We start from the raw sequence: 26,471 nt of genomic DNA on the forward strand, positions 1-26,471 counted from the left end.
AAAATAACGGCCATGTCATTCAAGAGTGAACCACGTCACATTAACAATTTCACGTTGGACACTGTTATGTTGAGTTCAGATTTTCTATTGATTTTTTTGTGTTGTCCTTTGTTGAGCATTAAAAATACATTGTATTAGTTTTTTAAATATTTTTTTAATATATTTTAAAACGTCAAAATTAGTGGTAATTTGTGTATTATGAAGGCACAATAAAGGAACAACATAAAAAAATCTAGCTGAAAATCCAAATTCCTGTTATGTTAACTATTATGACAGAGTTAAGAAAAATGACCTAACTGAACGAAATTTAAAACCAAATTAAAAAAAAATCCTAAATTAGGACCATGTTAAAAAAAGTTAACCAAAATTAGAATCAAATAACTATTTAAACCTAAATATAAATAAAAATTGAATAATAATAATAATAATATATTAAAGTGTACAATCGTGGCATCCTTTCAACGATTTTCATTTTGATACCCCTCGTTCTTATGTTACTTCTACTTTACAATTCACTATAATAATATAATAATGTATTAGAATTTTAAATTAAAAAATAAAATAAATATAATTAAAATAGTATTATATTGAGTTTTCAGTGTATTTTATTTTATTTGGTTGTTGTCAAAATAACACCAGCCTAAATATAAAGAGAGGATGAAAGTAAAGGAAGATGCAGTTTTAGCACTTTTGATTTGTTTGTGTTCGGCCATGGCAAGAAACGAAGAAAGGCTTCACATAGTAATGTTTCCATGGCTAGCCTTTGGACACATGATCCCGAACCTCGAGCTAGCCAAGCTCATTGCTGAAAAGGGTCATCATGTGAGCTTCGTATCCACCCCACGAAACATAGAGCGTCTCCCCAAAGTCTCACCAAACTTGGCCACACTCATCAACTTCGTCAAGCTTCCGCTGCCTAAAGTCCCAAACCTTCCGGAAAACGCAGAGGCCACCACCGACGTCCCCTACGACGTCGTTCAATACCTCAAGAAAGCCTACGATGCTTTGGAAGAACCCTTCACCCGTTTTCTCGAATCTTCCAACGCCGATTGGCTCTTCTACGACTTCATTCCCTTCTGGGCAGCTTCTGTGGCTTCCAAACTCGGTATCGGAACCGTCTTCTTCAGCATTTATACGGTTCCCTTAATGACTTTCATGGGACCGGCTATGTTTTTGACCGGCGCTGAGCCGTCGCCCCGGACTAAACTTGAAGACTATACTGTTCCTCCGCTGTGGATCCCGTTTCCCACCACTGTGGCGTTTCGCTACTACGAGGTCGTGAAAATCGCCGACAGTCTCTCCGACAACGAGTCCGGCGTTGCAGACACGTACAGGTTGGGTCGTACTATCCAGAACTGCGATTTCGTCGCCATAAGAGGCTGCACCCGATTCGAACGACAATGGTTCCAGGTATATTCTGTTCATGCTCATCAAAAAACAAAAACAAATTGTAAAACTAAATTTTGCGAACTTCGTTTTACATACGTTAGTCTACATTTTTTAATAGGATTTCTATTCTTCTATTTTTTTCATTCTTAATACATTAAATATTTACATAAGTATGTAATTGTTTAAGTTTATATTCCGTCTAAATTCATATTCTCGTATCTATCAATAATTTATAACTTTATTTTCAAAAAATAAATCAAGTCATCTAATTTTATATTTTGTTAGATTTTGTTATATATATATATATATATATATATATATATATATATATACTAATTTTATATTTTGTTAGATTTTGTTATATATATATATATATATATATAATATAATATAAATAAAATAAAATAAGAAGTTTATCTTATAACATTATTTTTTATATCTTTCATATATTTTATCTCTTTCTCATATTTTCACAATCTCTACAAATCATCAAAACTCATAATATTTCATATTTCATATTATGATTATGACTCTTAAAGCTTCATAAATTCGCATTCCAATTAAGTCTGCATTAAACACTTAAAACTAAAATGCAAACGCTCAATATCAAAATGCAGACTTAAAAGAGTCATGACCACCTAATGTTATAAGAGGAAGTTGTCCAAATTTAATAGTCAAAACATTATTGTCAAAACAAAAATACCATATACCTTTCTAAAGAAAAAAAATGTTACAAACTCATTTTTTCTTTTCTTATAATCTATTCACATCTTTTTAATATTAAATATTAAATTAAGTTATTGAGTTAAAATATAAATTAAATTATTTAATAAAAATTAATATGTAATAAAAAATGGTTAAATATGTTTTTGGTCCCATAACTTTTAGTGAATTTTGGAATTAGTCTATCTATAAACTTGAGACTAATTTAATCATTCATCTTTCGAAATACGTGGATTTAATTCTTTTAATCAAATTTTGTTAAGTTTATTTGACATTTCAAGCACATTTAATAATAGTATTTGACTTTAACATTAAAGCAAAATGTGTCAAACAGTCTAAACAACTCAAATCAAATACAATCCTGAAATATACGTTTCGAAAGATGCGTACAAACATCAAATAAACCTACGTAAATTTGATTAAAATAACTAAATTCATGCATTTTGAGAGATGAAGGACTAAATTGGTTCAAAGTTTTGAAATGAATTAATTTCAAAATTTACTGGAAGTTAAGAGACTAAAAACATATTTAACCCTAAAAGAAATTGTAATAGAAAGTTCAACTTAGTCGATCCCTTTATAAGATTATGTTGAGTTATACCTTCGTATTGAAATGATTCATCAGCTGAATTTTATATAAATTAATAAATAAATAATATGTTTCTATTATTAATAATTTGATATATTTATTTATTTATAAATATATAGTCTTTTCGGACACAATTTTTTATTCTGTATTTTTAAAGTTTTAACTATTTTAATTAAAAATAAATTATATTTATTTTGATTAAAAGCTGCAAGAAGTTATATATAGAGAGGCAACGGTCATTATTCTTAATTATTTAACAAAGTTTAATTTTATTTATAATATTTTTATTTAGGATTAAATATATATTTTTTCTTCACCTTTAAGTAAAAATTTAATTAGTTTCTCTTAAAAACTTTATACCAATTTAATCTTTTATCTTTAGAAATACGTGAATTTAGTCATTTAAACCGAATTTTTTAAGTTTATTCAAAATTTCAAACTCTACTAATATTGAAAAGTGAACATGTGTCAAATTGTGTAAATAATCTAAAATATTATCCTAACATGTGTTTGAAACATCAAATAAACTTGATAAAATTTGGTTAAACAGACTAAATCAATGCATTTACAGAAGTGAAGAATTAAATTGGTTTAAAGTTTCTAAAAATAACTAATTTCAATTTTTACTATAATTTGATGGACAAAAACATATTTAATCCTTTTAATTACTTCACTAGAAGACTAAAAGAATTGGACGTAAGAATATAAATAAAAAATATAAATTCAGAATTATATTTGAAAAATAAATTTTTTAAATTGATTTTAAATAATTTAAAAATAGGTCAAAAATATCACTTAAATTAAAAACAATAGAAAGAATGAGTAATTTTAAATTTTGGGTATAAGATAAACTGATGTTGGGAGAATAAAAAACTTCATGATGTACGTTGAGAGTTCTCAGCTAAATTATTAGTCGATTCTAGGGGCGATAAATAATACGTTAAATATACTAAATGCACTATGGTATTATTAATTTATCTGGTTACATTAAAATTTTTTTAGAAAATATAACAAAGTAAAAAAAAATTATTTTGGTAATAGATTCTTTCGTGATCTCTATTTAACTGTATAGTCTAAAAGATTACGGGCAGTCGAGTCCGTTGTATTGGGTCATTTTAGGAAAATGAATTTTTAATCACTCAAATTTAACAATTTTTTTAATCTAACATAATATTTTTTTAATGGTTTTCATTTTTTTCATTTTTTTCTACATTTAAAATAATTCAAAAAGATTATGGAAGATTGTGTGATAACAGGTACATTTTTCATATTTTTCTATCTTATAGTCCAAGAATTATCATTGATACCGGATTTCACTTCTGAAATATTTACAAAGAAATCGTTGATGCTACTCATAACGATTTCAATTTGTATGTCGTTTCCCATAACGACACCATTCCTATCATGTATATTTTAAGTCAATTGATCCAGATCGGTAAAACACGTTTCAAACTAATCCAGTTTCGTAATTTTACCAATTTTAATGTATAAAAGAATAGAAAATAAAAAAATACTTAAAATATACCATCTCATATGGTAAAAAAAATTATCAAAATTTAATCGTTTAAAATTTATTTTTCTTTTATAAATAAGATATATAATAAAAATCGGAATATTGTGAAAATACTGTGTTTTATAAATAAGATTTAAGATCGACAGAAATCGTGACATTTTAATTAAAGTGAAATCATAGACTTCAAACATTGAAAATTTAGTTGTCGTGGAGGGAGGGATTCGACGACTTCTATATTGTGGTTCCTAAAACATGATCCCATGCTTGGAAAAGAAGATCCTATCTAAATCATAAACATAACAAATTATTAAAAACATAATTTTGTATGTAATAATTCCACGACAGGGATTTCTTTAAAATAAGCAGAAGTGGATAACTAATAGCTTTTGTTTTACTATCATATTTTGATTTCACTTGGAAACTCTTATGAATCAGGTGCTGGAAGATATCTACCAGAAACCTGTTATCCCGGTGGGTCAACTCCCAAACACGGTGTCTAAGGAAGGTGAAGAGAAGGACACGTGGCAGTGGATGATAGATTGGTTGGACAAGCAGGTAGAAGGCACAGTGGTGTACGTGGCATTTGGAAGCGAAGCAAAACCGAGTCAAGAGGAAGTGACGGAAATAGGTTTGGGTTTAGAAAAATCGAAGCTTCCATTTTTGTGGGTGCTAAAGCTTCAGCGAGGTCCTTGTGATCCAGAAGTGTTGCGATTGCCGGAAGGGTTTGAGGAACGAACAAGAGGGCGTGGAGTTGTGTGCAGCACGTGGGTGCCACAGTTGAAGATATTGGGGCACGTGGCTGTTGGTGGGTTCTTGACACACTCTGGTTGGTCCTCTGTTGTGGAGGCTGTTCAAAACGAGAAACCTATGGTGCTGTTGACTTTTCTGGCAGATCAAGGGATAAACGCGAGGGTGTTGGAGGAGAAGAAAATGGGGTATTCTGTGCCCAGAGATGAACACGATGGATCGTTCACCAGTGACTCTGTGGCTCACTCCCTCAGATTGGTTATGTTTGAAGAAGAAGGAAGGCCTTATAGGGAGAATATTAAAGATGTGAAGGACTTATTTGTTAATACAGAGAATCAAGAAAGATACATTGAAAACTTGTTGAATTTGCTTAGCGAGAGAAGAGCTCCAAACTTGATGGCCTAAAATATGTTACGTTAAATTATTATTTTGGTTCTATTTTTTGTGAGAAATATAAATTTGATTTTTTCTTAATTTTTCTTAATTTGATTTTTATTTTGAAAAGTTTGATGCAATTAGATTTTAATAAATTTATTATATAAATTAATAACTTTATTATGCTTTTATATGTTATTTTATTTTAAATAAAAATATTAATTAATTTATATTATTATATATTGTTAAAAAATATCTATTATTTGAAAAATTTTTAAAAATTGTCTATAAAGATACAACACCATTTCCTATTTTTAATAATACTTTTAATTACATACAAAATATAAATGTTATATATTATAATAATGTTTTTCGATTCATGTGATTTTCAACAAACCACATCTCAATTCATGAATTTTTAACTATTTTTTAAACTTTTTTCAAAAACAAAACTCATGTGTCACGGAGTTGTACCACGTATTAGAATAATAGTGATTATATTCAATTTAATTCTTTTATTTATATTTTGATTTAGTTTAGTCTCCTAATTTTTAAAATGATCTAATTTTATCCTCTTCAAGTTGAGATTAAATTAGTAATTAAGCTTAAATTATAATTTATATATACATGTTAAAATGACATTTTAGAATTTATACATCAAATTACTTCACCTAAATATTGGAATTATTTTATTTTTTACTAGTATACAAAATTTCAAGTGTAAAAATTTACAAGTTAAAAAATGTAAAAAATAAAATAATATGAATATTTATATAGTGATTTATATATAAATGATAAAAATAGGGAGAATTGGATCCTTTTAAAAATTTGAGCTTAATTACCAATTTAGTCTCAACTATATTTGAGAGCACAAAATTGGATCATTTTAAAATATTAAGACAATAAATTAAATCAAAATTGTAAACAAATAAATTAAATTAAAAACGATCGCTGTTATACTAAGACGTGACACAACTATAACCTCATGATCCAACTAACATGTGATAGTCTAAAAACAAAAATAAAAACAATATTTTTTTTAAATCATTAATTAACATGTAACAAGACCATAGTCTGAATAAAAATTATTTTAACATAAAATAAAAATTATAATTATACTTAATTACTAATTTGATTTCGATCAAAATCAAAAGATAAAATTAGATAACTTTTAAAAAATAAAAAGAATAAATTAAATTAAAATTATAAATAAAAACTAAATTAAAAACAATCACTTATATTGAAATATAGTAACACAAACATAATCTCGTATGAGATATGATAATTTAAAAAAAAATTTAGAAATAATATAAATTAAAACGTAATATGGCCTGACACCTAATCTTTTAAACAATTTAAAATGAAATTTTTGTCGCTGTTTTTTAGTTCATTTCAATTTTGAAAATTTTAGTAATCCGATCACAACCGTATATTTTGTCATTTACTTATCTTGTCGGATTGTTGTATAATTATTGCCCATCCCATCACTGCATTCAAATTTGATGTGACAACGCATACGAAATCCTAACCCACGCCAAAGAAGCCAACATTTCATATCTATCATAGATAGAGTACCACGCATCACTGCCTGTTACAATAACATTATTATTTATATATAATTTTCTCACCGATTCTTTCACTTTTAATTAAACAAAAATATTGAATATAAATTACTTTTTCCCAACCGTGGAGATAGAATCATTGGAATTCTTTCTTATCGTGAACCACAATTCACATTAACCATTTGAAAGGATTATTCGTGTGAAATAGCTCAATTTGTATAAAAATTAGTCTCTTAATTTTTGTGGAAAAAGTTTGTATAAAATATATTTTCTATTTCTGCAGTCACACCTTTATATTCAAACTTTTATCAAAGCTAGTCTTCCACATTCTTGTCAAACAACTACATATTTGTTTTTAAAACTTTAATAGATTTTTGAAGCTCATTTTTTTTATATTTAAGTGATCATAATTACATTAGTGTGAAATGGGTTTTTGAAATAAATTTTATAGTTTCGTGTTTCTCATGATATTATGGATTCAACCACATTTTCTAGATGAACTTTGGATGATGAGTTTCTTCATAAGTGTGTCGTCTACCCTTATGGATACAACCAAAGTTCTATGGATGAATGTTTGATACAATTTTATGTATTATTGTGTCTCTCACACTCAAATAGATGCAACCATACCTCTATAGTTAAATTTTATATGCAATTTTGTATACATACATTAGGTGATCGTATGAGGAGTTTGGGTAGGTTCAAACCCAAAAGTTCAAACCACGTCAACTCATTTCATAAAAAAGATTTGTATCCACCAACTATACTATCAAGTCGATTAGGTGTTGAGTTTGAAAGTGTTGATAAAGATCGAGGGGATTGATAACATTTGGACCTAAATTGCACCAAATTCCAATTCTAAACCAAACTACCTCTCTTAAACCTTTTGTAGAAAAAAAAAGTTATTTTTTTTGTATTGCAGTATTGCAGTATTATATGAAATCATGAAGAAAACAAATGGAATTAAAAACCCTAACTTCCCTTGTGTCGAAGTTATTGTGTCGGCGTTACAAACACAATATCAATTTATAGTCAATAAATTAATAAAAATGATATAAGTACATTGTTAGTCTAGTTGCTTTAACCATTAAAGTTAAATAAAATTGATAATCCTTAAATATTGTTGCAAAAGGAAATTTATGAAGTGACAAAAAGTATACATAATACCACCAATCGGAATATTGTTTTTTAATTCCATTCTGTTAGCCCTAAAAAAATCATGAAAAAAACTCCAGTCCAGATGGGTAAGCAGCGAAATCACCATTCTCTTGTTGACCACAAAAATTTCGCCCATCTGCTCCCATCAATCAAATTGATGATCATCGCAAGAAAGAACAACCACATACAATACAATCATGCAACAAAACGGGCAAGCTAGAGCCAACAACATATTCATCATACAGTCAAATATATTTTCATCATCCCATATCCATATAACAACCAAGCATGTTATGACTCTTCATCTAATACACTACGACTCGACTCGACTCATCCGGATACGTATAACTTGGTCGGATTCAGCGGATGCTCGCACTTGTGGTGGATACCTCTGCTCACCCCCGAGCTATGTGTTACAAGTGTTACGATGGATCAATTTTCCCTCACCACAAGGTTAGCCCTTAATGAATTTTAGGCCTCCTGCTACTCTCACCACAAGAGTCAGTCCGCTCTGAGTGAGACTAACTGGCTCCTTAGAGTGTCAGGATGCAACCTTAACTTGAATCCTTACCTAGTCATACAGATGAGGCACCACCATGGACACCCACTACCAGGGGCCATTACGTCCCGACCACTAAAGTGCAACCCCGAAGGTCTCTTCTAGAGACCCCAAGGAATTTACACGTTGACACAAACCAACATTCATTAATCGGAAATAAAAGAACATGAAATCATATTTACAATCCCGTACCAACCCCTGAGATTAATTCCTCATACGTATCACATTTCGAATCCATACCTCTGATCATCACCACCCCATGAGTCTAGGGCCTCATCTCACATCAATACCATGTTCCTTTAGTTTCAAACCACACATTCATTTCACATTCCAAGTTTCCCCCAACACCCATCATTCATCATTTATGAATCATGTCCCGCATATATAGTAAACCATTAGGCATATATCCATACACATGTACATGCATCTCATCATGGCAGTCATACCCAAACAATTCCAATCACAAGTGAGTAAATACACAACCCAACACCACACTGTCTCGCCCAATCCCTCGCTCAGGCTGAAGGGTCTCACTCAGGCTGAAGGGTCTCGCTCAGGCGAAACAGTCTCGCTCAAGCGAGCCCCCTTTGCCTAGGCGAGGGCTCAAAAAGAGCATCAGGAAGCAATGCGGGATCTCGCTTAGGCGAGACCCCTCTTGCCTGGGCGAGATGCTCGCTTGCTCAAAAATTTGAGCGGGTCGCCTGGGTGACCTCTCGCGCAAACTGGTTTGGGCGAACCCCCGTTTGTCTCACCTAGGAGAGACTGGCTCGCCTAGGAGAGACTGGCTCGCTTGGGCGAGATTAACAGGTCTCGCCACTGTTTCACCTACAGTAGCCATGTTTTTCAAACCAACCAAACATACAAAGTATTCTCACGCATCAAAACGAAGGATTAAACCATACAATCAGCAACCAACTCAACGCAGACCAAAACGACTGGAATTAAAAACCCTAACTTCTCGTACCTGGAAAAGGGCTAACAAAACTTCGACACGGGACCTCGGAGCACATCAACTTAAAAAGGCGGACTTGCAGAACTGGCAGAATAGCGGAGGACACGATTATTTTCGAACTTTAATCGGTGGAAAACGAATGTAAAGCTTTAGAAGGTAAGTACAATAGGTTTAGAGTCACTTACGTGGAGTAGAAATCGCTACTTGAGCTCTTGGGACGGACTGGTTCGAGACGGGAACAAACCCTAGAAGAGCTCTAGCGTACCAGTTAGGAAAACGGCTGAAGGTTCTGTGAAAGAGTGGAAAGTGTACGCATTAGGGCAGACTAGGATCAATTTTATCCTTTGGGCCAGCTCTTAGGCCCATTAAATTTGGGGCAGCCCTACAAGTTAAAGGCATAAAAGAACAGAGTCTTACAATGTTGACTTTCATATAACAACATCATTCTTACATGAGTTTAAAGTCGTTGTTTTTTTATGACAATAATTATTTTTCCTATGACTTTCTAGTTAACTATGATGTGATATCTAATTCAAATTTAATCTCTAACCCATTTCCAATTTGATCTTTAAACTATTTCTTTAATTTCAATGAATTATTTTATATATTTTTTTCTTGTCATTCCTATATAACATTCACGTCATTTCATGATTTGATATTGTAAAGATGTTTGAATGATAACCCTTGTCATGCCTTCGATATAACCTTAACACTATTTCTATTAGATCAAATGTTTATCATTAAGTTAAAAATTATATTTGTCTTAAAAAATATAATAGCCTAAGTATCATGATTTAATAGTAATTTAATATACTTAACCTATATAATTGATGTCACTTATAAAAATTTTTCTCCAATATTCATTTTGTTAAGAATTGAATTCTTCAATTATGACATATGATGCACAGATACAATATGTATATCGAATATGAAACGTATCCTGATATGTCAATACGTTTATTTTCAAAATAATAGGATACAATACGTGATAGATACGTGATATATGAATATTGAAAAGTGTTCAATAATTCTTAAAAAAATATAATAATTATATGATTGTTATTGTGTGAATCAAAATTTCCAAATTAGAGACAAATTATTTTGGTAGTCAAAACCTAGTAGCTAATGTTAGTGACAAATTTAGAAACCAATTCATAATTGAAACTATTCTAAATATCAATTTAGAGACCAATTATAATTATTTTTTGTCACTAAAATTAGTCATTATTCAAATATTTTCTTGTAGTATACTACGACTTTATAAATTAGATATTTCATTGATAAGTATAAATAAAGTATTCTAAAATATTAGACACAATATATGTCGGACACAAATACATAATCACAATTAAAATATCGGTTATCATAGATTATTTTATCTTTCCTAGGACAATAAATGTAACTTACAACAATTTTATAGTATTCTGTTATAATAACACTCGTCAAAATTTGAAATTTATTATAAAATTGAATAAATTGTACAAGAATAACCGTTTCGTTTCAAAAAAAGTCATATTCTATAAGTATGATTTTAATTATTTTTGGCTTAAATATCTTTTTCGTCCTCATTTTCATAGTGTTTGTTGCAGATAATTCTCATTTTTACCAAATGTTTAAAATGGTCCTCATTTTCGCAATTCGTATTTAATTTAGTCTTTTTTTTGTGATATTGTTTAAATCAGTAACGGAACACTGTACATGTGACATTGTTTGTATTACATTGTATTGGAGTATATTATGTGTATTTTACAAGTGGATTATTAACGTTAACTCTTTAATTTGAGGCAAAAATTTTCCAATTAGGTCGCACTACAATTAGGAATTGACGAGTACAGACGATTTCTTCATCTCCGAGTTTCTTCATCTCTGATTTGCAAGGAAGCAACAATTGGACGTGATGATTTGTTCGTTTGATTTTAATTTTCCAGTTAGTCATCATCGTCCCCCATTTCGCGTTGAACCACCAACATTGCACGAATTGCTACAACACTATTGCCTCCAACGATTACAACCAGATGTAAAGGAAGAAGATTAGACCGTGACATGGGATTGCAGGAAGAAGATTACAACAACACAAATTGGGAATGGAGGAAGAAGATTGCAGCAACTGACCAACTGCCCAACAATTCATTTTCAAAACCCTGGCTCACCTATTTGTCCCCAAATATCTAATTACTACACTTGTACAGTACATGTAATACACCCCAGTACAATGTAATACAAACAGTGCCACCTGTACAATGTTCCATTACTGATTTAAACGGCGTCATAGAAAAGGACTAAATTAAATACGAACTGCGAAAATGAGGACCATTTTAAACATTTGGTAAAAATGAAGACCATCTGCAATAAACACTACAAAAATGAGGAGATTTAAGCCTTTTTTTTATCATGAACAGTATATTTAGCATACAAGGTTTTATTTTATGTAATTTATTATTATATATATATATATATATTTTAAATAAACAATTACAAAAATGACAAAATTACTGTTTATCATGCATAATTTTTATAAAATGACTACAATACAAAAATTTTACTTACAAGATAATGATTTCTATAGAAAGAACATAAAGTTATGGTAAACTCCACACTCTCAATAAATAATAAAAAATTTATGCACTACTTCACTAAAATTATAGAAACATAATTTATGCTAAATATGACTTTTTATGACAAATAAAAAATGTTAAAATGGTCTTAATGGACAACAACTACTTCTTTTATTTGCCAGGTGTTTTCCAACTTACTAATCTCGAAAATTTTCAAATTGACAACTTCGTATAATAATAAATTTTCTGCTGGATTTTCGTATTTTGTATTAGGTTAATTCTTTCGAGAGATTTCTATTTTTTTAACGAAATTTATGTACGTCATCTCATTTTATTTGATTTTATTGAATTTTTGTTTTGAAAAATTTATTATAATTAGGTTCTTTTTGTTAGCGATACTGACGGTGTTAAGCATGTGTCATGTGTTAGCACATTTTTTTTTTCTTTAAATAAAAATTTGTCACGTGTCAATCTGATATTGTGCCACGTGATAAAGACAGTATAATATAGTGATAGTGTCACGTGTTACTATTGGATATGAAAAGTCTCAATGTATTTGTATTCGTTATTTTGTCTCAATTTAGTCCTAATTTTTTTAAAATCGAATCAATTTCATTTCTATGTAAAATTTAATTTTTATATAAATTTTACGATGGTATTTTTATTATAATTGATATTCTTAATAAAATTTATTTAAATATATATTTTGTATTGAATTTTATTAAAGTTTTGTTTTAAATATTTAATATTTATAAATTTATAGATAAATGTTATAGTTGCTTTAAAAATAAAAACTTTATAAATCCAAATATAAAATTTTAAAACAATTTTATAACAATTTAACATAAATAAATTTATTTAAAATTTTACGATTCAATTTATAAAGTTGTTATTTTTAAACTAATTCTAACATTTGTATATAAATTATTAATATATAAATATTTAAAATAATATTTAAATAAAGTTCATTGTAAAATACACATTTAAATAAACTTAATTTTCTTAAAAATATTAATTATACTAAAAATACTGTTGTAAATTTTATATAAAAAATAATTTTGATATAGGGATGAATTTAGAGCCAAATTGAGATAGATATTTTTAAATAATGACACATGACAATGCTACCATCACATCACACTGTTTTTGTCACATAACACAAAATCAGATTAATATGTGACAATTTTTATTTTTTGTTAAAAAAATAAAAATTAAAAAAATCACCTACTGACCATAACACATGTTTAAAACCGTCAGTGTGATATTAAAAAAAAAAAAAGCTAATTACAACGAAATTTTTAAAATAAAAACTTAATTAAATCAAATAAAAAAAAACTTATTTAAGATTTCGGTAAAAAAAATAAAAAAATGAGACCTATAAAATAATAATTAACTTTTGTTTTACTTTTCATCGTTAAATATCTTCTATCATTGTCACGAAAATACTATAATTTTTTTGGACAATAACATTCTCTGTACCTTTTCTGTTAAAATTAATTTCCAGTTCATTTGGTCGTCAGAGCTATCCCTACCTCACTGTCCACGAACAATAAAAACTGAGAAATATCAACATATCTCGCATCGTCAGAAAAAGGAACCACTACCATACGCAGTCTGCAAAAATGTCGAAAGATAAGGAAAAGGTTCTACACATAGTAATGTTTCCATGGCTAGCCTTTGGTCACATGATCCCAAACCTTGAGCTAGCGAAGCTCATTGCCGGAAAGGGTCACCATGTGAGCTTCGTATCCACTCCACGAAACATAGAGCGTCTCCCCAAAGTCTCACAAAAATTGGCCACACTCATCAACTTCGTCAAGCTTCCGCTGCCCAAAGTCCCAAACCTTCCAGAAAATGCAGAGGCCACCACCGACGTCCCCTACGACGCCGTTCAATACCTCAAGAAAGCCTACGATACTTTGGAAGAACCCTTCACCCGTTTTCTCGAATCTTCCAAAGCCGATTGGCTCTTCTACGACTTCGCTCCCTTCTGGGCAGCTTATGTAGCTTCCAAACTTGGCATAAGGAAGGCCTTTTACAGCATTTGCACTCCACCCTTCCTGGGCTTCTTAGGGCCCCCTTCCGTTCTCATGGGCCACGACGATTCATACCGCCAAAAACCCGAAGACTTCATCGTTGCTCCTCCGTGGGTCCCCTTTCCGACCACCGTCGCCTTCCGTTACTTCGAGATCATGCGAATCGTGGACAGCATCTCCTCCCAAAACAACTCCGGCGTTTCCGACACGTACCGGTTCGGTGCCGGTATTCAGAACTGCGATGTCATGTTCATTCGAGGCTGCACGGAGTTCGAACCGGAGTGGTTTCACCTGCTGGAGAGCATTTACCAGAAGCCGGTTCTCCCGGTGGGGCAGCTCCCCAGCACGGCGCCTGTTGGCAGCGAGGACAACGACACGTGGCGGTGGATGAAGGACTGGTTGGACAAGCAGGCGCGTGAGAGCGTTGTGTACGTGGCGTTCGGGAGCGAAGCGAAACCGACGCAAGATGAAGTGACGGAGATAGCTTTAGGTTTGGAAAAATCGAAGCTTCCGTTTTTGTGGTTGCTGAGGGTTCAGCGTGGGCCGTGTGACCCAGACGTGCTGCGTTTGCCGGAAGGGTTCGAGGAGCGAATTAAGGGACGTGGAGTTGTGTGCAGCAGTTGGGCGCCGCAGTTGAAGATATTGGAACACGTGGCTGTCGGTGGGTTCTTGACTCACTCCGGTTGGACATCTGTGGTGGAGGCTGTTCAGAACGAGAAACCGTTGGTTCTGTTAACGTTCTTGGCAGACCAAGGGATAAATGCGAGGGTGTTGGAGGAGAAGAAGATGGGGTACTCTGTGCCCAGAGATGAACGAGATGGATCGTTCTCGAGTGACTCGGTCGCTGACTCATTGAAACTGGTTATGGGTGAAGAAGAGGGAAAGATCTACAGAGAAAGAATCAAAGAGATGAAGGATTTGTTTGTGAATGGAGAGCGACAGGATAGGTATATCGATAATCTCATACACAACCTTAAAAGCCTCTCTAAATGTTAGTCCCTACTATCATTGTTCTTATGTTTGATTTATGCTAAGGTTTTACCTGTCGTTTGTAATGGAAAATCATAATAAAAAAGAAACGTTAAAAATTTTAATTAGCAATAATATGGACGACAATATTAGGTTTTGTGGTGGATTGGTATGGTTATTCTTTCCTCATCCTGCTCAAATGATTTATTTTGAAATTCTGTTATTAGAATTATACTTATTTGTACATCTAGAACATTTATGAGCATGAACTGCTTTCCCAGAAGAAGCCTTTCTCAGGAACAACTTCCTCTCACATGATGTTCACGTGGAGTTCTCTTTTGAACCGACCGTGACCCATAGTGTCCTGAAACGATTAGGAGACAGCTTCATGACAACACCAAAAAGCTCATGTTTTTTACCACAGGCGAGGGACAAAAAAAAAACATCTAAACTGTCGGTTATTTTTTAAATTCGTATTGATTTAAAGTATTTTAATAAATTTATTTTAAACATAAACTTATATGTTTTCTAAAATTGATATGTTTAGATTTGAATATCAATGTAATTAATTGAATTTTAATTTTAACATGACCTTATTGGTTAAGATAGGTTCAAGAAAAAAGGTCTTACAGAAATGGAACACAGTTTGCAGATTGGAAGGTCATACGGAAATGGACCTAATTTTAATTTGACGTGATTGGTCGAGTTAATTTCTATATTTGAATATTACTATTTCATGTTTAACTCTTTTTACCACTTATGCATTATTGTTAAATCTGTAGCATTGTTTTGATTGCAAGATGAAGATAAAGTTCATGTTGAATTATGAGAAATTGTCGTACACTTTATCCCCTGAAATTAATGTTCATGTACAAACACGTTTTTAATGTTGTATTGCTTTATTTTGTTAGGTACTTTATTGGTGTCAAACTAATGTTGGTGTACACGTTCTTAATGTTGATCATGTTTTATTTTTGTGATGGACGAAGACTCCAAAATGATTCGATCGAGGTTCAAAGCTTACTTGGCTTAAGTTGGATACAAACCAAATCAACTCAACTTAAGTTTAAGTTTACTAGATTTAGCTTTGATTCAAACTAATTTGTCGAATCTCGCATAAACCTAAACTTGCGAAATTGAAATATTTTATCAAAAATTAAAAGTAAAAGTTCACTCAATTTGGATTGTATTATCCAAATAAAATATTTAAAAATATAATAATTTAAAATAAAATCAATTCAATTTCAATGCATTTAAATATTTTAAAAATTATAAATTTTCTTATTCAAACTAAAGTTAAAAGTAATAAAATAATACATTAACTTCCAACTTCCATTAATTTTCATTCACGATCCTTTGTTTATGCATAATACTTTATAACTTACATAAGTATGTTTTATTATAATATTTTTATTTTTCTAAAATAGTAACAATAACTTTGATTTCAAATTATATTAAAAACTAAATTATTTTTTATTTTATAATCCTTTTTAAAGTAATTTAAATTTAGTATATTTTAATTATTATTTTTGTAATTTATAATTATTTTATTTTTTATATTTTAAAAAATTAAAACAAACAAAAATAAAAGATCAAATAGGATTTTAAGAAAATAACGTTTCAATATATCTATTGAAAAGTAATATTCATTTGACCTATTTAAAAATATTTTCTATAAAAAATATATTATTTTCAAAAGAAATCTTCAATAATATCCGCAACATGCTTATTTTAATGAAAATCTCGAATTCCATCATTATTTTATAAGATAAGAGTATAAATTGTTGGTGGTTGCTGCATCTAATAATTAACGATGACTGTATCATTTTGTGATGGCCCCAGCCAACTACTACAAATTAATGAATTATAGCACCGCAACTATCCAAATATAACTATAAAACAAAACATATATCTATCAAATGATCCCATCACTTAAATAGAAATTGAATTTAAAATTGTTTAATTTAAAAGATTGATATTTTGTTTGAAAAAAGGGTGATTACGAAGTTTGATAATTTCAGTTTGTTTTTTCTCTATTTTTTTTTCTATGATAGAGATAAGTTAGACAATATGTTGTCACTTTTCTTTCCAGATGTGTCAATAATGCTATCATGAATAATCATTGTCTTCATTATATGTCTAAAATTTCCAGAAACTAACATGACGTTAAGTTTTTAAACTAAAAACGATTCGTTAACAATTATTTTTTTTACAACTTTTTTATTTTCTCAGATGAATTAAATTACAAGTTTTTACAACTTTTTTATTTGTTAAACAATTTTCTTTTTTACAAATTAAAAAGCAACAAAACTCTTGCTTTGCTGTCAAGTTTTCTATTCACCTTTTATGTTTATTTTTTATTAGGAATAACAAGGAATCAAATTATGGACAGTGTTTATCTGCAATTTAACTTGCGACAAAAGAATTTACTTGTTATTCGTTCTATTATCTGCATGGATATTCGTTTAAAAAATATTCACAAATATTTTAAAATTTATGGATACTCGTGAATACCCGCACATATTAAAAAAAATAAAATTTTATAAATATTTAAAATTAAATTTAAATAAAATTACAAAAAATGTAAAATAAAATATAGATTATATTAAATATAAATTTAATCTAATCTAATAAAATATAAATTAAAATTTAATTTTTATTAAATTTAATTTAATAAACATAAATTTAATTTTAATTTTAATTTTTTATGGGTAACGAGTTTATAAACGGGTATTAAAATATCCACTACATATCATCCACGGGTAACAAATATCCGCAGATATCAACTATCTATCACGGATTTTATCTGCAGATATCCATGAATACAAATATTTTTGTCATCCCTATTTATGATCTTTCTCGTTAACCAACAATGACAACGTCTACAAAAACAAGACAATATAAAATGTCTAGATGACAGATAAATAACAAAAACAGTAATTTAATTTAACATATTTGAATAAGTAAATCACAAGAAACACAACCAAGTAAATATATTTATTTTGTTACTTGCCTTTATTTATGAAGACACAAAGACATACAGATATATGATTTTACAAAAGAAAATATTATCATTTCTCCTAGTCTTTTTATAAGTAAACTTTAGTTCAATACTCATTCCTCATTATTAGAATTATCTAAAACAACGTCTTTGCCTTATCTTATTACTTTCGCATACTAATCAATTGAATTTCATATATTTTGTTAAAGAAATTGAAAACAAATATTATCTTTTTGGATAACTTGGGATGCATTTATTTTATTTTATTTTCTTTAGAATGTATATTTTAGAAAATATTATAATTTTGTTTCGATATATTGTAATTATCATGCAATATTTGCCTTTGGAGTTTTCGGTCAACATTTATTGCGTTGGTCCACCTTGCTCAAATAATTTATTTAATTGATCGAAAATACACAAATGTACTTCAAATATGCCTGACAATATTATGTGACAAAATATTGCAATGCGAACAAGGTTTAGAAGGATTTTATTAAATTTGGAACAACTCAAAGCCAAATAAATAAATTATTTTTCTATTTAGATGACGTTATTATTAAGATTTTGTTGTATTTTCCTGCCCGTAACTTGTGATACTATTTCACCATATTTCGTGTTATATTTTACTATTAATTATGAGTATGATTAAAATTTCATGTTGATAATACTATAATATAAATATATCATCGCCTGTTGACGTTGATTAAGATTCCTAAAAAAATCGTTAATCAAACCAACTAGTAACTAACCTTAGTCTCTGAACTTGACAAATTTTTTGTAATTGTAGTACTTTGAACTTACCCACCATCATGAAGAATTGAAATGATAATGAGAGGCTAGTTTCACATACCAAAATGATAATAAGGTCGTAAAAAAAGGATTTTTTTTTCAATTGAATACCTTCACGAACTAAATCATGATGAGCGTAGTAGTAACAAACATTGACGTACGTGCATGTTGTTACAAGGTTTTGGTGCGTAATGTGTGCAAAAATGTGGGGCGTTTGTCTGAGAAAAATTGAGGAAAAACAAAAACATAAAAAGAAAGATCGAAGGAAATGAAATGACATAAGATAGGTGCATAAATATAGTAAAGATTCGAAACATCCTGTGAGTTGGTATGGTCTCCTCCTCCTCATCATAGAATAACCACCACTCAAAGATATACCAATTTTGAATTACTCCACCTTCTTCTCTCTTATCCCCGCTGCTCCAATCCACCACCGCACGCCCTCATCAGACGGAAAACTGAAGCAAGGAATTTTCAGCGTTGAAATTCGCCATTTTTTTTTTCTTTTCTGTTGGGGGCGTGATCATCTTCATCCACTTCGAATCTTTCCGATAAACCCTTCAAGGGGAAAACTAACACAATCAACCATGCCTCCTTGACAACCTTAACCTTAATTCCTTCACCCTGTCAACTCCCTCTTTCTCAAATACGCCATATATTACATTCTGATGATAGCAACATAAAAAATAACCCGCAAGCCTTTCCTCGAAGAAAACGAGACCGTACGTACGACAGTCCGTACGAGGTAGAGGTTTGTTTTCTTTTTCTGTTTCATTGCTGTTGTTATTATTATTTAGATGGAGAAAGTAGAGAAAAAGGGTAAAGATACGAAAGAAAAGAAATGGACGCGGAAACTGGAGTTACCGTCGATAATGGGGAACCCGAAGAAAGAGGTTGCATCTGACGACGACGTATTGACGTCGCCGAGGGATGTATTTGGGGTTCCCGTTTCGGGAACGGATTCGGACAGCACGGGGAGTAGCAACTATGAAGTGCTTGCATCGCCCGGATTAGTCGCCAATCGGGGCCAAGTGAGAGACGCGCAAACCCAGCAATGGAAGACGATGATCGACGTGTTGAGGTTCAAGTCCGTTAGAAGATTCTCCACGATTCCTCTGCTTGGGGCGAGTTACGAGATCTCGCGCCGGAGCCTGAGGAACAAGTTGGCGCGTATTCGACCCGCCAGTGACGACGATGATTTGGATTCTTGTATTGACATTGACGGCATTGCCACCAAGCCTTCTTGGAAGAACTTCAATTACGCTGACCTCGTCGCTGCAACCGACGATTTCAACCCAAGTATGAATCAACGCCAAATTATGCATTCATTTTTCTTTCTCACTTTTCAATTTATGCACCTTCTTTCTTCACAATTTAAGGGTTATTTGATGCCAGACTTAATTTATGGTTAAGAAATGCTTGAAAAAATGGACGTCTTATACACGATTTTGGTTGAATTGAGCGTAGGATATGTAATAGAAATCATTAATTGGGACGCTTTCACTTTCATATCATCTTTATTTAACAGATTTTTACACGTTATTGGATATTGTATGCGCATGTTTGTATTTGTGTTTATGCAGAGAACATGATCGGAAAGGGTGGTCATGCTGAAGTGTACAAAGGAAGCTTACCGGATGGTCGAGTTGTAGCAGTTAAGAGGCTAATGAGAAGTGAAAAGGACATTGAGGACACAGCTGGTGATTTCTTGTCAGAGCTTGGAATCATCGCTCACATTAACCACCCAAATGCAACACGCTTGATAGGGTTTGGGATCGACCAAGGTCTCTATTTTGTTCTACAATTGGCCCCACATGGCAGCCTTGCCTCTCTGCTCTTTGGTGCAGCTCTGCCTCTATCTCCCACTTCTCATTTCATCTCTTCTATGAATCTTGTTAAGGTTACACGGCTAATCAAAGTGACATGTAATAAATATTTCAGGACCTCAATGTCTGGAGTGGAATAGAAGGTTTAAAGTGGCTGTTGGGGTTGCAAAAGGATTGCAGTATCTCCACCACGATTGCCCAAGAAGAATCATTCACAGAGACATCAAAGCCTCAAATATATTACTCAACAACGATGATGAAGCTGAGGTACATTGTGTCGGTCTACAGTATACTATGTATGCGTACTAGATCTTTGCTTTGGGGAAAGGTAAATTTTTTTTTTCTGTGATAAACTGCAGATATCAGACTTTGGATTGGCAAAGTGGCTCCCAGATAAGTGGGCTCACCATGTTGTCTTCCCCATAGAAGGCACATTTGGGTACGCATTGCATTCTTCACATATTTTCTTCTCACTGCAACTCCATTTACTGAAAAGCTGCATGATCTATGGCTACAGATATTTAGCTCCGGAGTACTTCATGCATGGAATAGTTGATGAGAAGACTGATGTGTTTGCATTTGGGGTTTTGTTACTCGAGCTCATAACAGGTCGTCGTGCAGTTGATTCAAATAGTAGGGAGAGTCTTGTGATCTGGGTAAAGTCTTGATAAGCTCTAATCCTCTGCACTACTTAAGATTCTTAAACAGGGAAAAAGTATATGTTGCATATGGTAATAGTTTTAGAAAGACAGAGAGTGACTAAGTTGTGCTTTGATCAGGCCAAACCACTTCTGGATGCAAAGGTGGTGAAAGAATTGGTAGACCCCAGATTAAAAGCTAATTATGATCTGGCAGAAATGAAGTGTTGCATGGCAACGGCTTCCTTGTGCATCCATCACATGTCCTCTAAGCGGCCATACATGGATCAGGTAAACAAATGAGAACTCTTCCTCGTTCATATTGTGTCACTAAATTCAAGTTATAAAAAAAATGACATGCCTCATTGATTATTCTTGGGTAATATGTATCAGGTTGTGCAGCTACTGAAAGGAGAAGAGGTGGCAGTAGAACTGAATCACAACTCACCTACTCCGAGATCACTGTTGATAGATGCATGTGACCTGGAAGATTACACTTGCTCTAACTATTTGAACGACCTCAATCGCCACAAGCAATTGCTGATGGAGTGATGCATTTGTGTGTGTTGAAGCCTGTGGTGAAGATGAGAATGGCACAATCTCGGGTTCCTGTTGAGGCATGGCATAATATCTTAGGTTGTAAATTGGGATGAACTTGTACTGAGTACCATTATAATTAAGGACTAAGGGCCTCTCTACAACTAACTATTTTTAAACTAAACAATCTAATGAGCAAATCATCTGCCAGATAGCGTCTACACCTTTTTGACTCTGTAGTCACCCAACCTTTCTTTTCCATTTCTCCAATGCTTTTTTTTGGTGGATTCATTTCACCAACAACACCCTTTTTGTCAATCACTTCTCTCATTTTTATTGTGAGAATGAAATTTTATCAAAATTCAAAGGGCAGCCAAGCTGCATTCACAAGAACGGATCTCAAATTTAACAAAGGCTTTAGAATACAAAGTACAAGAATTAAAACAATTATAATTAAATATTTAAAGTACCAACAACAATAATTTATCTCTCATCTGATTACCTAAACCCCAACCTTCTAAATTTGGATGCTCCTACATGTTGGACCCAAACTTTTAGATTGTATTTTTTTTAATTGTATCATAATAATTAGTCTCTCAAACCTAATATATTTAAAATAAGGATTGATTATGTTTATTATCCTTAAACTATTATAAAAGTTGTGTTTCGTCTTTAAATTAAAAGTATTTCGTCCTTACTATTTATCAAAGTCATATAAAACATTCTTTTATCAAAAGAACATGTTAAGATTATATTATAGTTCATGATAAAACTTCGTTTAATACATGAAAAACACTTTACAAATTATTTGTTGGAGAAAATATTTTGCATGACTTTTATATAGAGCAACTACAAAAAAAATCATAATTTAGTTTAAAGAAAAAATATAACTTTTTATAATATTTTGGAGATAGAAACACCACAGGAAAAACTTTATGTCGCGGTTATTTTGGTCATTTAACCTCGGTTTAAGATTCGAGGCATATGCAGCCGAGGCAAAAAGGGTCATCTTCTGCCTCGGTTCTCAACTGAGGCGTATTTCATCATTATTGCCTCGGTTCTGATGGCAACCAAGGCGTAATATGCGTTAAAAATAAAAAAAAATTGCAAAAATGATATTTCTCTCCTCTTCTCCGGCCTTCCCACCATCTTCACCACATGAACGACGTCGGAACAATGTTGAAGAAGCAGATCGAGAAGCACGACCACAGATAGATCGCGAACGACATTGTACCTTTGAACTACCATTTACAGAGCTTCACGTTCCTGCACACACGAAACCAACCAGTTCTTCACTAAAATCTCGTTCCAGCAAGATGGAACGAACCCAGCGATCCAAAATGCGCCATGGATTCTTCCATGCAGACGAACCACAACGAACTTGGCCAACACACGTCCACCACACCAGAAAACTCAACGCTGCAACATTTGAACCAAGCCATCACGAACCCTAATTGCGAGATTCACTGCATAACAACGCCTCCATGAGATCTTCACAACCACCGCAACCAAAGTCACGAACACAACAACGTCACAAACCCATTTAGGATGCAACATTTTAGCCACTCCATTGCTACACTTAACCAACTCCTTGATGAAACTTACGTAAAGGATCGAAGAGGGAAATAGGAGGGTTAGGGTTTTTGCGCACCAAAGGAAGGAGATTGACTGTTTTTGGTTTTTGATATTTTTATCCCACCTTCTACCTCGGTTCAATTGAAAACCGATACATATCACCATTTTTTGCCTCGAGTCCTAACACCTGAAGCCATAAAGTTTGACAAAAAAAGAAAAAAAAATTGTTGACACTTTACTACCTCGAGTTAGTAGCAACTGAGGCATAAACTGGCTTTACTACCTCGGGTCAGTAACAATCGAGACATAAAGCTTTTGTTTTAAATTCAAAAATTTCAAGTGGCGGGTGTGGGAAAATTTGGAGAGGCTTTAGGCCTCGGGTCCATCAGAACCGAGGCATAAGACTAGTTTCTGCCTTGAGACAACTAGTAACCGAGACATAAAACATTTCATAAATTACAAAACTACCACCGCGTGTTTATATGTCTCGTTTCCATTATAACCGAGGCATAAAGCCCGAGTTAGAAAGTCCAAAATGCACTAGTGAAAATATAAAAAATTTCAAAAAATTATAACTCAATTTCATTATGTAATTTTGTTTTCAAACGATGGAATGGAATCTTTGTTCCTTTTTATCGTAAAATTTTGAACAAAACAATAGCATTTTCAATCCATCTCACTTTATTTTGTATAATCCATTCGATATTATTCTCTATCTTCCATCCAAACATTATCATTATAATTGTAATGTAATTTATCTAAACATAGCCATTATAACTCTAATGTAATTTCAGTAAAAATCCTGAAAGAAGTGATTAATACTTTTTCCCCTATTCGACTTCAGGATTGGGGATGTGTATCGACATAACAGGGTCTTCATGACAATTTATACTACTAATAGTACAAAAGAAATGTGCCTCTAATAGATAGGATATTAACCAAGTATGATTATACATCCAAATGTTTCAAGTAAGACCTACAACAGGCATATAAAAAAGTATTTTGATTTCAAGTAATTGGTTGTGTTAAGTGATCGGGTTGATCATCAATTGGGTGATAGACTTGTTCAGGCTATATGTTAAAAATATATTTAGCCAAAATTTCGAAAGTAACTTATTTCTAAAAACAAGAAATTTGATACTTTTCTAAACTAGATGCAATCGGTTTTCTACCACTCTAGATCTTTTGTAGTTATTATTTTTCGGACTCTCGTGATTATTGTATAAAAGAAAAAATATCACAAAAAAAAGTAAGCATACACTCAAATTATCCTTAACATCTTCATTCTCCTTCTCCACCTTCTTATTGGACTTTTCTTTCTCTCCTCCTCCTATTCTCTTTCTCCTCCATCGCAACTGCATCACCACTTCATTCATGATGTCATGTCTACGAAATCACCTTCTCCTCCTTCTATTCTTTCTTCTTCTTTTTTCACACATCCACTTAATTTATAATATATTTCTCGTCAAAATTGAACGAAAAATTTGCCGCAATTTTTATCGACAGATTTACCAATGATAGTATCCATCAGTTTAAGAATTTTAAATTATTGACAGATTTCACCAAAGGATATTATTTACTTAATTTATAATTATATCATATTTAGTTGACAATTTGTCGTACCCTATACAAATCCATCAGCAATAAAAATTTTAAACTACTGATGAATTTTATTGATGAAAAAAGTTGTTGCTAATTGAAATTTGTATTATCGATGGATATACCAACAAATTTCTCCATTCATTTGTAATATAAATTTTAAAATTTTAAAATTTTCTGATAGATTTATTTTTGTCGATATAATTTTTTTTGGTAACTCCAAGAATTTTTGTAGTGAAAGGGAACAAGGGTTCATCCTTGGAATTACTTTTACATTTCCTCTGATTGAAGGCTAAGTATTCTTCTTTAGAACTACTCTTTTATTCTCTCGGGAAACAAGGATGTGTTTTTGGAACCTTGTTTTCGTCCCGATAAACAACGATAATGTTACAACCTCAAGTTTGTTAGATAACACCAGTATGATCTACTACCTTCTAGAGGGGTTACCAAAAGAATCACTTATTTGAGCCATTTGGTCTACTACCTTCTGGAAGCTTCCAATTGTGGAATGAACAAAAGGATTTAACATAGTCATCATTTGACTCAACAGTAAATTGATCATCTCATAGTTATTATCATCAATTTTTTGTCTTATGATATCTAATGAGGCATTTGACAACCCTGCTTCAATAGTTTCAAATTCTACACCATTCCTTCCCAAACTTACTTTATGAGCATTTGGTGAAAGGGCATATCGATCATTTGAGATTATCGATGAGCCTACGTTAAATTTACTTGTCCCATATAGAGGTTTTGTATGTGTACCTACTATTGTAAAAGCTTACTAAAATCAATAAATCTTTATTCTTGAGGTGTGTATGATCACTATCCTTAAAGACTTATGTGTGATGTGTTGCGTAAGTCCCTCAGAATACAATAAGAACTCCCCAAATTTTTCAAGAATTTCAGAACTAGCAAGCAACTCTCAAGAATAAATAAACAACGTAGGATTTAATGAAAGAAATATAAGAGAGAAAAGAGTATGAGAGAATGAGAGAACGAGAGAAAACGTGAAAGTGTGAGTCTTTCGAAAGAGGCATCGTGCACTATTTATCGATGGAGGAGGGCCATTGTGATGAGCCAAAATCCCTAGGCTTGTGGAGGAAAACTTCCCAAGTCCAACATTCTTCATGGTTTGCAAAATTGTCAAGACTTATGAAGCAAGAACAACAACTTCCATTGTGGGAGAACCTTTGAATATGCCTTCGTATTTTCCATAACTATTACATAGAATTATGAACCAACAACTTTGTTCACAACAAAGGAATGTTGTGTTCCTTTAAAAGCCAAGAATGTGCGGGAGTTAAAACTAATTCCCTATATCTTTTGTAATATTCAACTTGTCACAACACTTACAATTGGTCCAACATACATTGTTA

General features: G+C 31.9%; 3 protein-coding genes across 3 annotated transcripts; all 3 read left to right on the plus strand.

The window, feature by feature from the left end:
- Window positions 1-654: 654 nt before the first annotated feature.
- Window positions 655-5,435, plus strand: LOC114176974 (UDP-glycosyltransferase 91A1-like). The gene is made up of 2 exons (XM_028062177.1): window positions 655-1,410; window positions 4,650-5,435. The coding sequence occupies exons 1-2, from the start codon at window positions 658-660 to the stop codon at window positions 5,364-5,366; spliced, it is 1,470 nt and encodes a 489-aa protein (XP_027917978.1). The 5' UTR covers window positions 655-657; the 3' UTR covers window positions 5,367-5,435.
- Window positions 5,436-13,595: 8,160 nt separating this feature from the next.
- LOC114179421 (UDP-glycosyltransferase 91A1-like) lies at window positions 13,596-15,295 on the plus strand. The gene has a single exon (XM_028065762.1). The coding sequence runs from the start codon at window positions 13,745-13,747 to the stop codon at window positions 15,152-15,154; it is 1,410 nt and encodes a 469-aa protein (XP_027921563.1). The 5' UTR covers window positions 13,596-13,744; the 3' UTR covers window positions 15,155-15,295.
- A 3,946-nt stretch (window positions 15,296-19,241) lies between these two features.
- Window positions 19,242-22,139, plus strand: LOC114177301 (receptor-like cytosolic serine/threonine-protein kinase RBK1). Its single transcript, XM_028062581.1, has 7 exons — window positions 19,242-20,216; window positions 20,501-20,758; window positions 20,859-21,010; window positions 21,103-21,182; window positions 21,261-21,399; window positions 21,523-21,672; window positions 21,775-22,139. Exons 1-7 carry the CDS (start codon window positions 19,715-19,717, stop codon window positions 21,931-21,933), a joined length of 1,440 nt encoding a protein of 479 aa, XP_027918382.1. The 5' UTR covers window positions 19,242-19,714; the 3' UTR covers window positions 21,934-22,139.
- Window positions 22,140-26,471: the final 4,332 nt, after the last annotated feature.

This window comes from Vigna unguiculata, chromosome 3, assembly GCF_004118075.2.
Source record: "Vigna unguiculata cultivar IT97K-499-35 chromosome 3, ASM411807v1, whole genome shotgun sequence".
NCBI lineage: Eukaryota > Viridiplantae > Streptophyta > Magnoliopsida > Fabales > Fabaceae > Vigna > Vigna unguiculata.

Coding starts and splice junctions, on each gene's coding strand:
- LOC114176974 (XM_028062177.1), top strand. CDS start 658: ATGAAAGTAAAGGAAGATGCAGTTTTAGCACTTTTGATTTGTTTGTGT. Junction 1,411..4,649: donor TCGAACGACAATGGTTCCAG/GTATATTCTGTT, acceptor CTTATGAATCAG/GTGCTGGAAGATATCTACCA.
- LOC114179421 (XM_028065762.1), top strand. CDS start 13,745: ATGTCGAAAGATAAGGAAAAGGTTCTACACATAGTAATGTTTCCATGG.
- LOC114177301 (XM_028062581.1), top strand. CDS start 19,715: ATGGAGAAAGTAGAGAAAAAGGGTAAAGATACGAAAGAAAAGAAATGG. Junction 21,011..21,102: donor ACAACGATGATGAAGCTGAG/GTACATTGTGTC, acceptor GATAAACTGCAG/ATATCAGACTTTGGATTGGC. Junction 21,673..21,774: donor AGCGGCCATACATGGATCAG/GTAAACAAATGA, acceptor AATATGTATCAG/GTTGTGCAGCTACTGAAAGG.